At 44.6% G+C, this 15,871-nt stretch overlaps 1 protein-coding gene across 1 annotated transcript in view; it reads right to left on the bottom strand.

Moving 5' to 3' along the window:
* Nucleotides 1-323: 323 nt before the first annotated feature.
* Nucleotides 324-15,871, bottom strand: part of LOC308681673 (exportin-5-like) — a 59,447-nt gene continuing 43,899 nt past the window's right edge. The window contains exons 28-36 of the mRNA XM_081350754.1: nt 10,900-11,381; nt 6,468-6,643; nt 3,462-3,565; nt 3,312-3,371; nt 2,912-2,994; nt 2,707-2,814; nt 2,061-2,198; nt 1,363-1,527; nt 324-583 (exon numbers count right to left, since the gene is read on the bottom strand). Of these exons, the coding sequence (XP_081206880.1) occupies nt 434-583; nt 1,363-1,527; nt 2,061-2,198; nt 2,707-2,814; nt 2,912-2,994; nt 3,312-3,371; nt 3,462-3,565; nt 6,468-6,643; nt 10,900-11,381 (1,466 nt within the window). The 3' untranslated portion in view covers nt 324-433. The remainder of the gene's footprint in view (nt 584-1,362; nt 1,528-2,060; nt 2,199-2,706; nt 2,815-2,911; nt 2,995-3,311; nt 3,372-3,461; nt 3,566-6,467; nt 6,644-10,899; nt 11,382-15,871) is intronic.

Genomic DNA, 15,871 nt, shown 5'->3' with positions numbered 1-15,871 from the left:
ACACAATATATAGGCTTGTCACTGTAATAAAATATTTTACGCAGACTTTACATTTCACAACTGAGGAAAGAGTTAATTAAATCACTGAAAACTGTCCAGGTATACATTTATTAAAAACTGAAGAGTATAAATGAACACTTTTTACATAATCTGGTATGGTACTGTATAATTAACAAAACTTCTTAATCTTCAAAAAATGTTTTTTAATGAGGTACTCTAACAGAAATTTTTTAATATTCTTTAAACAATTATACAGATCCAGTACATAAATCCATACAAAAAAAAAGAGAAACAATGAGCACCCAAATTACATTCTTGTTGTCTTTCCTCATTTCAATAAACCAGCATTGCCTTAAAAAGGCCTTTCAGACTGGATACTGTACTACACTCAAGAGGCTCAATGAAGTGAGGGTGTTGTAAAGCTGTGCTTCCCTCAGCAATGGTCATGGTCAGGAGAGAATAGAGCGATCAGACCTGCAGAATCAGTGTTCTCCAGCACATCTTTCGTAGGCTTTGGCTTCTTAAACAGAGATGGAAGGTTTCGGATGTGTACTTCCTTCTTGAACTGCTGTCCTAGGGGTTTCTATCAGCACACACACAAATGGACCAATTGATTAAAGGTTTTCAATCAAATGTCAACATTTTATTAAAATAAAATTGCATATAATAAATCAAAGATATTACATCATTTTAGCAGACCAGGAAATTTTTTTATGCAAATTTAAGACTAATTTTGTATTAAAAAAAATAAAGCTTTCATAATTTGTTTTCATGTTTTCATATTTCTAAGTTCAACTGTGTGATTGATTAGGGCTGAGCGATACAGGTTAACATCATCAGGGTCCAAGCACCAATGGTCCATGTGGATGATTAGATGATCCTTATTTTTTTTTTTTAACATCTAACATCGCCCTCTTAGACACCATGTCATCAGGGAACCTAAAACCAAGATGTTCCCTGTTCACTCAACGCTGCATCAGGAGTCACACATCCAATTTATGAAACCTGATAAAAGTGTTTGAATTTTCAGTACAGCATCATGGGTAATGTAGTTTTTCAGAATAAATTCCACTGTAAAACACGATTATTAGAGGGAATAATGTAAACTGAATGGATTCCAAAAGCATAAACCATTGATTAAGAACCTTTGGATACAAGAACCAACAGATATGTCTTTAAAGTTTTGTAAGTTATTGTTAACAATCAATTTCCCTATGGAGCAACCTGAATCTTGCACTCTGGGTTTTTAGCTTACTGCTGCATTGTTGCTAGGATGTTTTGGGTGATTTCTCGGACGTTGCTCTGTTAAAAAAAAACATTACATTCAGTACGTATGTTTAATAATTCTAAACGTGGCCATACCCCAACAATGCCTGCAATGAGCCGTTTAAACTGCTCTTTCTTTTTCTTCTCTCCTGCCTTTGATACAGCGGGTTGGATGTCCTTCTGATCAAACTGCTCCAGGGCATCAACTTGGATATCAGGGATCTGATTCATGATGAGACGCAGCTCAGCGTATCGGGGCCTCTGTAGAGAAATATTAGAATGAAAAATAATTACATTTTCTCACCGATCCATTCAGTCACTACTATGGTCATTTAAAGGTGCATTCAGTAGTACTTTAACTAGTGTTAACATCGCTGTTCTTTGTGTACTTGAAGTACCAATAACACAGTGGTGTTAGACGCTGCACTGCCATCTACGTGGATCAGCATGATCGTCACTGACTTTTATGAAAATTAAACTGATAATAGTTATAGAGAGTGTCATTGAGAGTTGAAGCATAATTTCAACATGGAGAAATAAAGGGAGGTGTGCGTGTACACAATTAAGACCTGGATGAGACTTCACAAAAACACAATTTACTTCTTAAGCTGTATTTTTAAATTGCACCAAACTACTGAATGCAACTTTACTGATGTAATGAAGTTGTACTAATAGTAACATTGGTTATACAAAAGTACATACTTTTTACAGTGGTGCAGCATTAATATATGTACAAATGTGCTTCCCATACTGAGAAACATGCAAGCTATGATAGCTGAGCTGAAATGACGCACTAGAGCCTCGTAGATCAGCAAGGCCAGCTGAGTTAGTGCAATGTTGCAGCCTTCGTGTTGACCATGCATCTGCAGACCCTTCAGTACACTGGCGAAGAGCCACGTCACAGCCTCCGGAAGCAGGTTACCACCAAGCACCTGCACAAGAATTCATTCACATACACACACATAGTATTTTCACAAGGCAAAGGATTCATATATAAAATAGCTGGCATCTTTAGAATTCAATTCTAACCTCATTTGCAGACTGACAGAAATATTGTGACGAATTCTGAATGTTTGAACATTTAATTAAAAGGATAGTTCACCAAAAAATGAAAATTCTGTCATCATTTAGTCACCCTCGAGTTGTTCCAAAACTGTATGAATGCTAAACACAACAGAATATATTTTGAAGAAAATGTGTAACCAAACAGGTTCAAGTCCCTATTGACTTCCAAAGTATTTTTTTCTCCATTCTATGGAAATCAATAGGGCCCTGGGCCTGTTTGGCTACCATATTCTTCAAAATATCAAAAATATCTATCTATAGCAGAATAAATAAATTTATACAGGTTTGGAACAACTTGAGGGTGAGTAAATGATGACAGAATTTTCACTTTTGGGTGAACTATCCCTAACAGAGACAGACAGGAAGAATCAGCACCTGTTTTAGCAAAGTCCAGCAGAGCAAACCAGCAGTCTGTTGACAGTTTACAGATTCCTTCCAGGAAAGGGAGTTAAAACATATAGTCAGGAGGTTCATATAAATATCCTGAAAAGGAGGGGAGAAAAAAAATTACTCTGATCACAGAGCTCAGCTATAGAAGCCAACAGATGGAACCTCAAAAAAACTAAATTTGTTTAATTACCTCACTTTGGAGAAGGTGCTTGCCCAATTCTGAGAGCTCATGAATCCCCTTTGAGGAATTCATCAACACCATCCCCTTGCCTCCTGAACAGAAGATGGAAAAAGGGAAAAAGAAGAAGAAGTGCATCACAGTAATCAGTAGGCTTTCAAACTACCAGTTAAGTCTGAAACAGTACATGCTTCATATGAAAAAAAATAAATAAATGGTAATGCGAACGCTGTTATGTGGACTAGGGAGCTGAAGGAGGCGATCTAAGTTCGGTTCGGTTGCACATGAAAGCAACTCACACTCTGGTCCATACGAGTTCAGAAAGTAAAGTAACTAACTTGCGCATGTGTTTTAGCTAATGATGACATTATTAGTTCCAAAACTAATAATGAGAATGTGATCATTAACTCACCATCTGCGTCCTCTTTGTTTGCAGATAACTTTGGACATTTTCTTGTAATGCAAGTCACACCTGAAAACACATTTACAAAGTTTTTCTTCTTTTGTATATGTAAAAAGTGAAGAAAACTTGAAATGCTTCACATGCATCAGGGAAACTCACTTATAAGGCAAATGACCTCTCGCGTGACCAACCGCAACAGCTGCTCCTCCACCATTTCCGGAGTCACATGGTTCTCCTCATAGGCCTCCTCCTCCTCCTGAGCACTAAAACATCAATAACACCATTATTAATAATAATATCGACTTGAGAACATACAGACAATCTATTTAAACATACATTAGTATGTTGCCATTCTCACGCCAATATCTAGTTCTGGCATGAAACTCTAGATGTTGCGGTTATCTACATAGCGCATCTGATTGGTTGCTGTTGCATCAGCGACTAATGAGCTGTGGCTCAAAATTCAGTATGCAGCGCGTTTTCAGAACACATCTGGATTGAACTTCTAAAATAAGTGATTTACATTTTATTCAACATCTCTATGCATATAGAGTGGTCTGGTTATTAATTCCCACATGGAGCGATCTTTACAAGTTTTAACTAGCTTTATGTTAGAAATGTTTTAAATAGCGTCATGTCAAAAGTGCTTGAGTGAATCACTGAAGGATATAGCAGGAGTGTTTACTGCATGCAGCAGCAGCGGTCATTGTATGTTATTATGTTTTATATGCTGTTAGCATGGAAAGGAAAGCAGTTATAAGCATTTGCGATTTAAACGGTGTTCAATATCATAAATATGGTTAAATAACACCATATTTAGCGGTACAACTCTAATGACACATCATTTTATTTGTTTTCATTAGCTATGCTAAATGTGTGAGGTTGATTCAGATGCTCGTTTTGCCTGAGTCACGCTAAAAGAAAAATCAATACAGTTAAACTAGCGTCATGTTTATAGTCTTGTGGAGTGATTAAGCATAAGCTTGAGCGTTATGCAGTTGTGTCTGTGCAAAAGAAAATGGTCTATTTTTTGTATCTCTGTGAGTATATGCAGTCTAAACTATGTATGAGAAGGTTAAAGTAAAATAGCATTCACATTCAATGGGATTACATGTAAAAAAACATTATTTTATTTTAAGGGTAATGTTCTCTTTCATAGGTTCACTCAACACTGCGGATAGCGCAGTGGGATATTCTCTGAATGTGCCGATTGTCTGAAGCCCTATAGAATCACGCCAATTCATTGGCTGATGGTGCTCGCGCAATCTGGCTCCGTCCTGACGCTCTTACGTCGCATCATCATGTATGCGCGCGCGCCATCTTCTCAGATTTCTCTGCCTTTACGAAGCGGTCACTTCACCCTTCGCTCTCGATTTTTCTAGCCTGAAAAACGGATTTCCTCTTCTTCTTCTTGCACTTCAGCGACTGCATAAGTGGAACTCAGTTCTCCTTCCAGTGAAGCTGCAATGGAGTATCGACGTTGCTCTCCGCCATTTGTGCTCGCTTCAGCCTTTCTCTGCGCGTCTCACTAATGCGGCAGCCGCTGATTTCACCCACCTAGTAGGTTCTGTGGAACAGGGCTATTCCGCCATTCCAGCGGTTGAGGATACTTTGGCCAGCCATCTTGCTCCGTCGTCTGCGCCGTCTTGGAAGTCACGTCCCCTCCTTCCCTCTAAAGCATGTAGGACTTCCTCTCTTATCGGGAAATCCTACATGGCGGCTGGACAGGCAGGCATGACCCTGCACACTATGGCCATTCTTCAGGCCTACCAGGCGGATGTTCTAAAAGAAATGGATGAGGGTAGTGGTGTGACTCCTGAAGCTGTGAAAGAGCTTCGTAAGGCTACGGATCTGGCTTTAAGGGCCACCAAGCATACCGCACGCGCTGTAGGCCGCTCGATGGCAGGTGCGGTTGCTGCGGAAAGCCACTTATGGCTTAACCTCACCGAGATCCGCGACAAGGAGAAAGTTTTCCTCCTTGACGCCCCTATCTCCCAGTCGGGTTTGTTTGGGGAGGCGGTCAACACGGTGGTCGAGAAATTCCGTGCCTCCAAGTTTCAGTCGGCCGCCTTTAAGCAGTTCATGCCCAGGAGGGTTAGGGAATCCTCCGTTCCCTCCCCTGCTCGACCCAGAGAACGTCCCTCTGATAGAGCGGAGTTCCCTTCTAGGAGAAGTGACCCGGCGCATCTCCCACCTTCCATGGTTTGGGGAGCCCGCAGTCGCCCGTTCCCCCGTCAACGGCCTCACAAGCGTCTGCAGCTGAAGCGGTCCGACAAACCGACCACCCCAGCTGCCTCGAGCCGTTAATGAACCTCTGATCAGGAAAAGGAGAGCTCCTCCACATCCTCGAGGTTGGGACAGACCGCGCAAGCGTTTAGGCCCACCTCTAACCAGCTCTCCTTCCCTTACCCTGTCACCTCCGCCACCCAGAGTGTTTCGAAGTGCAGGCCCTATTTACCGTCTCTGCTCAGTCCGGCACGGGAGGAAGGAGACGCCTTTTGCTCTCTCCCCTCACCCCCGACACACTTTATAACTACCGGTCGCATCCTCAGAGACACTTTTCGTTTTCCTCTGGAGCAGACAGGCCCGGTCACCCCGACCCCAGCATTGATTCCTCCCATCACGTGTCAGGACGCCAGGTGCTCTCCTACACAGCCAACCACTCAACCCCACGGTTATCAACACGACACCCTCACTCGAGTATGTCGTCTACATTGCAACACCCCTCTTCCTCTTTCACATTTCTTTCAAGAATGGGAGCGCTTACCGGGGGTATTGCCTTGGAGTCTTCGCACAGTTCGGTTACACACTTCAGTTCTGCCGCAACCCCCCCCCCCCGCTTCAACGGGGTCTTTCCTACTGTAGTCGACAGCGCCACAGAGGCTTCTGTACTACAGCAGGAAATTTCTTCCCTCCTTCTCAAGGGAGCGATAGAGGAGGTTCCTTCGGGGGAAATCGAACAAGGCTTCTACAGCCATTATTTCCTGGTCCCGAAGAAAGGCGGCGGCTTGCGTCCCATACTAGACCTCCACCGGCTAAATTTCGCCCTTTACAAAGGGAAATTCAAGATGCTGACGCTGAAAGCCATCATATCTCAGATTCGGTCAGGAGATTGGTTTGTGACAGTAGACCTCAAGGATGCCTATTTTCACATCCAGGTCGTACGGCGACACAGAAAGTTCCTCAGGTTCGCCTTTGGAGAAAGAGCATTCCAGTACATGGTCCTTCCCTTTGGCCTCGCTCTGGCACAGAGAACGTTCACGAAATGTGTGGATGCAGCTCTGGCCCCATTGCGGCTCCAGGGCATCCGTATTCTCAATTACCTGGACGATTGGCTCATCCTAGCCCAGTCCAAGGAGTTAGTTACCCACCACAGGGACAATGTCCTGCGTCATATTCAGTCTTTCGGTTTGAGGTTGAATTCGGAGAAGAGTGTTCTTACTCCAGTTCAGCGCACAGTTTTCTTGGGGGTGCACATGGATTCCGTTCTTATGCAGGCCCACTTGGCTCCTGCACGGATTTCCAGTTTGAAGACATGTTTGGCCCGCTTCACGCTAGACCATCGTGTTTCTGTGGGCACTTGCCGCAGGCTACTGGGTCTAATGGCCGCAGCCTCCCCTGTGCTACCCCTGGGTCTGCTCCACATGAGACCTTTCCTGTGATGGATGAAGCTCTCAGGGGTTCGGCCCACGGGGCCAGCCCTTCGCCTTTTGAAGGTGTCGCGCAGTTGCTTTCGCGCCCTGTCAACTTGACGGGACCCCCTTTTTCTTCGGAAAGAGGTCAGCATGGGTGCGGTATTCGGTCGCCAGATGATTACGATGGATGCCACTCTGACTGGCTGGGGAGCGGTTTTCGAGGGCAGACCAGCGTGTGGGGTCTGGACTGGCGAGACCCTCTCTTGGCACATAAACTGCTTGGAGCTGAGAGCTGTCTTCCTGGCTTTACATCACTTTCTCCCTTTTCTAGAAGGGCACCATGTCATTGTCAGAACGGACAACATGGCAGTAGTGTCCCATGTAAACCGACAGGGGGGTTCTCGGTCGCGCACCCTGGACAGGCATGCCGTCCCCGTTCTGGCCGTCTCAGCCATGGTTTTCGGAGCTAATTCCTCTGCTGGAATCCTTCCCCTGGATGATTCCAGTCAGAGAGGACCTGCTTTACCAACTTCAGGGCAGGATATGGCATCCTCGCCCAGACATGTGGAAACTGTACGTTTGGCCGATCAGAGGCCGTCGGCATTAGGTTTTGATCTCCCAACTGACGTTCAGGAGACCATCGCAAGTGCTAGAGCCCCTTCTACAAGGAGGCTATATTCCTCCAAACGGAAGGTTTGAGAGACATGGTGCTTAGCACATGATAGGAACCCAGTTAACTGCCCTGTTGGCTCAGTGCCGGAATTCCTGCAGAAGTTTACCTCCGGAGCGGCTGCCACCACTCTCAGAGTTTCCGTTGCAGCTATTGCGGCACATAGAGAATCGGACGAGATTCCCCTGGGTAAACTGAGGTTAGTTTCGGCCTTCATGCGTGGGGTTAGGCGCCTGAAACCGGTTCGCTCCCCTAGAGTTCCCTCGTGGGACCTATCTGTCGTCCTAGAGGGTTTGACGGAGGCCCCCTTCGAGCCCTTGGAGTCAGCTCCGGAACGGATTCTGACTCTTAAGGTTTCTCTTTTGTTGGCTTTATCTTCTTTAAAGTGTATAGGGGACTTACAAGCTCCCTCTATTAGCGAGTCATGCTTGGACTTCGCTCCCGGCCTGGTCAAGGTTTCCTTGAGGCCGAGGCCAGGGTATGTCCCCAAGTTTCTCTCCACAGCGTTCCGCTCTCAGGTTGTTAACCTTAACGCTTTCCACCCTCCTCTTTCTTCTGAGGAAGATAGGAAGCTTAACTTGCTCTGCCCAGTGCGTTCTTTGAAGTTATATTTAGACTTGACATGACTCCGGGTTCCCAGGTTCTTTCTGTTTGAACCTTTCATGGTTATTGTTTTATTGGTGCCAGTCATGGCAGCGCTCATTGCTTGGCGAGTTTGGTATTCCGTTCCCACTGCGCTATCCGCAGCATTGAGTGAACCTATGAAAGAGAACGTCTCTGGTTACTTGCGTAACCTATGCTCTCTGAATAGGGAACGAGACGCTGCGTCAGCTGCCAAGCTCCTCACGCTGCTGACAGTATTTCTTTTCGGCAGAGAAATCTGAGGAGAAGATGGCGCGCGCGCATACATGATGATGCGACGTAAGAGCGTCGGGGCGGAGGCAGATTGCGCCAGCGCCATCAGCCAATGAATTGGCGTGATTCTATAGGGCTTCAGACAATCGGCACATTCAGAGAATATCCCACTGCGCTATCCGCAGCGTCTCGTTCCCTATTCAGAGAACATAGGTTACGCAAGTAACCATGAGACGTTTTCTTTAGCTATGGTGGATGATGACAATTTTCTTCTAGAAACAAACTTTGTTCTATTATTTTCATGTTATCACTGTGAAGCTGCTTTGATACAATCTGTATTGTAAAAAGCGCTATATAAATAAAGTTGACTTGACTAAGTTAATAACTAATGATCTCTGCAACGGAAGTGAATCAATCAAAACTAACTTTAGCTGGACAATAACTTTATTCTAGAGCTGCTGTACAGCCCAAACAATCTCTGTTACTTTAATTTTCTTATTTTTAATGTTAAGCTGCTTTGAAACAATCTATATTGTTAAAAGTGCTATATAAACAAAGGTGACTTGACTCACAGCAATGTCTGTGCATGTATTCGAGTAGGAAGTAGGGCTGTCAAAAAATAATTAGAATTTAGAATTTTTGTAAAAAAATAATAAAAAACAACAACACACATTCGAATGCAAAAACTGCATTCGAATTTTTGGTGTGTCAAGAGGTGTGTGAGACATGATGATGACGTAACTGACGCAGGTTTTTTATGTTAACTTGTACAGTATACAGCGCGGTGCGGCTACCTTGTTTTTTTGATAAATGGTGGAAAAAGGCTTCCTGCTGACAAAACCATCTCGGTTGGTGGCAAAAATCGTGCGGTATGTATTCACATATTGCGTGGCTGGCAAAGACATACTTGACCGTACTTGGCAGGCACATTGGTCAGAGCTGAGTGTGTGTTTTCATCAGCTGGATCAGTTTTAATGCAGTGTCGTAGCCTAATTTTCATTGCCTGCACATTGTCATTAGGGAAATTATATTTTATTTAAGAACAATTGTTTGAAAAGTTAATGAACTTTATAAAGTGAATGTCATTTAATTTCAATAAAATATGCAATGCTTGATTTGGTTTATATTTGTTTATTGTGCACGCTTGCGTCAACTTGTGGGCGTAGGAGACAATTCAGTACTTTTTTCCTTTAACATTAAGTACTTCCTTTAGAATTTGAATATAATTTTATTTTTAAGAAAGAAATTCGAATTGAGCTTTTCAGCCATTTTGACAGCCCTAGTAGCAAGTATCGGTACTTGCTCTGCAGCAGCTGGAGCGTAGCAGATCTATTCCCCTAAGACCAAATACATTAACATTGCCATATCTATTACCATGCCAATATCTACTAACATACCAATCTCCTGAGAGCTGTCATGACAGCTTGTCCTGGAATACCACCACCACCACTCTATGACAGGTTTGAGAACCACTGCCTTAGAATAATCGGCACTTTCTTAACATCTTGAGTGGGGGGTAGGGGTAATCACTTCATTGGGGTCATCAGGTGGGCTCCCTCCTTCCTTGGTGTTTCGTTAATAGGCCCACGACACCTCCAAAGGGCTCAACAGCGACACCTGGCTTCCCAGGTGAGCTAACCCTCTGCTTTTACCCCTCTTGGTAGTTTTGTAGCCCATTTGGGATCCTTCCAATTTAGCCACAGCCAGTTGCTGCTTTGCTCAGCAGCCTCTGGCAGTGACCTAACAGCTTGTTGGAAGGCCTGTCATCTGGCTCCCAACCTCTTCCTTAGCCTGGTTGTTGCTGTTGCTACAAAACCTCTGCAACCAACCTCTACTGGGAGAAACTGGATCCGCCTGCCCCGTTGTACTGCTTTGGCTGCAATGTCTGAGTACTTTAGCCTTTTACGTTCATTCGCTTCACCAATTGTAGTCTCCCATGGCATGCACTCCACAATAAACTGACTTTTGCCAGGTTGACCACAGGATCAGGTCCAGCCTTAGGTTAGATGTGATAATCTCAGGTGGAAAACTGAGCTTCCAGTCAAGATCAACTTGTATTTTCCAGTCCCGGGCAGTGCCCAGATTGCATTTTTGTAGTTGGCTTCACTGAAAGTTGTCCTGCACTTATGAAGGCGGTGGATTTTGAGAATCCATGCTTTGGAAGGAGGAAGGGTATTGGTGGTGGTTCTCCTACCTTTCAGGATAATCGCCAGTTATCTCAGTACCTGATTGTGCCCACAGGTGTAACAGCCTTGGGAAAGACTGGTTTTGCAGCTGACAAGGATGTGCCTTAGTGTTGCAGGGGTTTGACAGAGGACATTATGGATCTTCTCCAGTCCACTGGTTTAGATTCTTGGGTGTGGGAACAACAGCTCTGATTTTGTAGCTCAGTCTGCATTTCCTTCCATCTCCCTAAGATCCTTACAGGTGAGCTTACGTTTCTCCAGGTTTTCCCAGTTAGTCCACTGTCCCTGTTTAAGACTGCCTTTGTGCATCTCTCTGCCTCCTCTTGCTGCTGGACCTTGGCTACTACCAGCTTTCTTCTCTGGGGAGATGTTGCCTTGTACCATTTGGGTCGGCTTGTCCCGAGTCCAAAACCCCCTCTTCCCTGCTGCACCAGTCTTACAATGTCTCCATACCTGAGAGCAGATTTTGCTTGCTGTATGGCCTCGGTCGGGGTCCACTTCCTCCCAGTTGCCAGTCTGGGAGCAGCCGCTTGTATTATAGCATCTTGAGACTCGGTCAGTGTCATGTCCAGTCTCACTTTGGTGCATTTATATTCTTCAGAGACAGGCAATTCTGGCACTTTTCCCATTAAGGCCGACATTACTGAGGCAACGCGAGATTCCAAGCCACTTCTTAATATAAGAACCGACTGTTCTCTCCAGCTTCTCGATTTTGGTAATGGGACCTCGTTGACTGTTAGAGGCCACATCAGAAGGGGGAGCAATCCCCAAAATTGCAGGCACTACAGTTTCAGCTTACCAGGAAGCAAGGTATTGTTTATGCTTATAAGGCCTTTGATAGTTTCTTCACTCAGTTGGTCACTCTGGTCTGAGTCCTTGAGAAAGCTAAAATACTGAACAGGTGCCTGTTTAATCTTTGAAGGCCTAAATGCAGTGAATTTTGGATTGTACTTCAGTAACCGAAGCTGGCATGAGATAAACAACATACAGTGGGGAGAACAAGTATTTGATACACTGCCGACTCTTCAACTGTGAGTGACAGAATCTAAAACAAAAATCCAGAAAATCACATTGTATGATTTTTAAGTAATTAATTTGCATTTTATTGCATGACATAAGTATTTGATACATCAGAAAAGCAGAACTTAATATTTGGTACAGAAACCTTTGTTTGCAATTACAGAGATCATATGTTTCCTGTAGTTCTTGACCAGGTTTGCGCTCCCAGCAGAGGGATTTTAGCCCACTCCTCCATACAGACCTTCTCCAGATCCTTCAGGTTTCGGGGCTGTCGCTGGGCAATACGGACTTTCATAGCTCCCTCCAAAGATTTTCTATTGGGTTCAGGTCTGGAGACTGGCTAGGCCACTCCAGGACCTTGAGATTCTTCTTACGGAGCCACTCCTTAGTTGCCCTGGCTGTGTGTTTCGGCCATCTTCAATGCTTTTACTGAGGGAAGGAGGTTGTTGGCCAAGATCTTGCGATACATGGCCCCATCCATCCTCCCCTCAATACGGTACAGTCGTCCTGTCCCCTTTGCAGAAAAGCATCCCCAAAGAATGATGTTTCCACCTCCATGCTTCACGGTTGGGATGGTGGTCTTGGGGTTGTACTCATCCTTCTTCTTCCTCCAAACATGGCGAGTGGAGTTTAGACCAAAAAGCTCTATTTTTGTCTCATCAGACCACATGACCTTCTCCCATTCCTCCTCTGGATCATCCAGATGGTCATTGGCAAACTTCAGACAGGCCTGGATATACGCTGGCTTGAGCAGGGGGACCTTGCGTGCGCTGCAGGATTTTAATCCATGACGGCGTAGTGTGTTACTAATGGTTTTCTTTGAGACTGTGGTCCCAGCTCTCTTCAGGTCATTGACCAGGTGCTGCCGTGTAGTTCTGGGCTGATCCCTCACCTTCCTCATGATCATTGATGCCCCACGAGGTGAGATCTTGCATGGTGCCCCAGACCGAGGGAGACTGACCGTCATCTTGAACTTCTTCCATTTTCTAATAATTGCGCCAACAGTTGTTGCCTTCTCACCAAGCTGCTTGCCTATTGTCCTGTAGCCCATCCCAGCCTTGTGCAGGTCTACAATTTTATCCCTGATGTCCTTACACAGCTCTCTGGTCTTGGTCATTGTGGAGAGGTTGGAGTCTGTTTGATTGAGTGTGTGGACAGGTGTCTTTTATACAGGTAACGAGTTCAAACAGGTGCAGCTAATACAGGTAATGAGTGGAGAACAGGAGGGCTTCTAAAGAAAAACGAACAGGTCTGTGAGAGCCGGAATTCTTACTGGTTGGTAGGTGATCGAATACTTATGTCATGCAATAAAATGCAAATTAATTACTTAAAAATCATACAATGTGATTTTCTAGATTTTTGTTTTAGATTCCGCCACTCACAGTTGAAGAGTACCTATGATAAAAATGACAGACTTCTACACGCTTTGTAAGTAAGAAAACCTGCTAAATCAGCAGTGTATCAACTACTTGTTCTCCCCACTGTAAGTAACATGAACTACGGAGACAAGCGACATGCAGCTACAAAGTCAAACACTGGTGATGTTAATGGGTCTTCAGTCAGGTTCGGAGAGAATAGAAAACTCATGTCAGTCTTAAGCAACTGCAGTTTCTCTCTTTCAATCTCAACCACACACACCCGAGGCAGGGGTATCACACAAAAAGTGTGAGAAGAAAGCGGTGTTAAAAGAACTGTAAAAGAACCAGTGGCAAGAACTGTACACAAATATTCATAGTATTATGCAACACTAAAATATCTTACCTCAGACTGGTCGTTTGGTTGATGATCTGCCACCGAAAGCTCAGTCTCTGTTTTCAAAAAATATGAGAGATAGCATTAGGCAAATCCTGTGCTACAAGCAATATTGGTTGTTTCAATTCACCCAAAATTACTAAAGGACGTAAAATAACAGTGAAGTGTCTGTGCAACCTTCAAACTTCATAGTAGGGGTGTGCAATATTGAAAATATTGCTAGAACCTTGGCCTATCATGGAAAGCTGATTCCTAAAAATGTGCATATTTTTTCTAGCAATTGTTAGTTTCACAGCAGCGCCAAATTATTTTTTCCATTAAGGGATGATTCTGCTCCCTTAAATTCTTTCCAGGAGCACCTTTATAAAGCAATTGTTCTTTATGTTCTTTATTCTTTATAATTGACCTCATTAGAAGTATACATAATGTTTTATTTGAAATTCACTTTTAATTAATAAATTAAATTAGAAAACAAATGGTGCTTTTCCACTGCATGGTACGGCTCGGTACGGCTCACTTTTAGGGGGTTTTCCAGTGTGTACAGTACCTAATACCTGGTACTTTATTTAGGACCACATTTGGATTTAGCGCAACTCATGATCAGTCTATAATCCCACCCACATTGAAGCAGTATTAAACTGCAGTGGAAAAGCAAACCGAGCCAAAGTAAAGCGAGCAGAGTCGTATCATGAAGTAAAAAAGAGCCATAAGACACTATAGGGCTGTTACCAATCAAATTAAATCATTATCAACAAAACATCTGTGCACAGCAGAGGAGGCACAGAAGCTGCATCTGAAGTGACATTTAGTTGTATTTTATAGAGACTGTGGCTCACAGAATGTAGCTTAGTGGTGGAATAAATGCATTTACACTGCAGTTACAATTGCAGATTTTTTTTTTTTTTATTGAAATATGAAACCATGAAATATGAAACTCCTTTCCTCTGAGAATAATGAAGCCTGATTGAATCACGTATGTGTAACTGCACAAACCTATGGTGCTTCAGCCCGTCTTTTATAAGCGGGCTGAGAATTCTATTTTCTCATCATCTTTCTCCTTCAGCGCGAAAATGTTCTCTTAGCTGACTCCGAAGAAGACAAGATAAGAAGCCTTTCTGCTCACTGTCAAATCAAGCCCCAGTAGCGGAATAGCAGCGTTGACAGCTTGGCAAATGAGAACAGCGCTGACGGCACTGCAGCTGAGAACAGCCCTGACAACTCAGTAGCTAAGAATGGCACTTCTCCCCTGCGGCTATCCGGTGAGACTAATAGAGCATATTTCACTCTAAAAGAGCCGCGCCAAGAGTGTGGCACAATGAGCACTCTTGAATGAGCACTCAGGAGCCTGAGAGGAAGAAACAATGGAGTCACAGGGCTGAGTGGACGGGACTAAGTGAGCTCATGCTGGTCCATATACTGCATGCCTCACTCCCTGCAGCGAGGGGATTTCCCAGTGTTCTTCTCCAGGAAGACCAGTGCCCTGTCTGGTACGAGCGTTTTGGTCTCTAATAAGGGTTCCAGGGTGGAATTTGCCAATGACAATGGCAGCTTTAAATACAGAGGAGTGTTCGGACTTCATGAAGGACTCTGCTCCCTAACCCCTAATGAGCCAGGTGATGTTAAGGGCCTGAACTTGTTGGAAAATTTGGATTGGAGTAATCGCCCTGGAAGTGCCTGCCCACAGCCACTTTGAGTAATGGGTCCTGCAGCCGAGGTGCCATCAGCCCAGCCCCCCACCAGGAACCTACCCCATTTGTTCATTGATGAACTTACCAGTTGTGATGCGCCCCCTACTCGGCCTGCATCCACTCTTCTGCTTCGCCCTTCCTCACTATTGTTGACAGCGTCGAAAGCTTACCCCTGGAGGAGGCCGTCGCAGAACCTACTCTGTGGCCTGTCAAGCTGGCCTGTCTGTGGCTCTCCATCCGATGAGAGTCCTTCAAGTATTTCAAGCCAAACTCCTCCATGTTATTGATGAGTCATGCCCAGACCCTGCAGCTTTCAAGGAGCTGCGCAGCGCAACCAACTTCGCTATCTGCGCTACTAAGACAACAGCTCAGGCGATTAGCTGTGTGATGGCCTTTTTAGTGGTGCTCAAAGCGCCAGCCCTTTTTGACTCCCCTGTCTTTCCCTCAGGCCTATTCGGTTCTGCACAGCTTTGCTGAGCGTTTCATGGTGGCTCGGAAGTTGTCTCAGGCTGTGCGCCATTTTTTACTGAAGCAGTCTATTCGCCCCAAGTCGTCATCGACTCAAGAGCACACCATCAAGCTCCCGCTTAGCATCAGCCCAATGTGGAACCCGAGGTGAAGCAGTGCTTCCACCCAGCTAAGTGCTACCCATTTAGAGCTGACCAAGTAGTCCTGATGTTTTGGGCAAAAGGAGGAGGGGGGCTAAGTCCAGTCAAGGCCGGACTACCCCCCAAAGTGACCATGTTCACCTCCCAAACCCTGT

The sequence above is a fragment of the Scardinius erythrophthalmus genome, assembly GCF_964197995.2.
Source record: "Scardinius erythrophthalmus genome assembly, chromosome: 21".
NCBI classification, from domain to species: Eukaryota; Metazoa; Chordata; class Actinopteri; order Cypriniformes; family Leuciscidae; genus Scardinius; species Scardinius erythrophthalmus.
The sequence above is the reverse complement of the archived record's forward strand: the minus strand, read 5'-3'. Positions and strand labels throughout refer to the sequence as shown.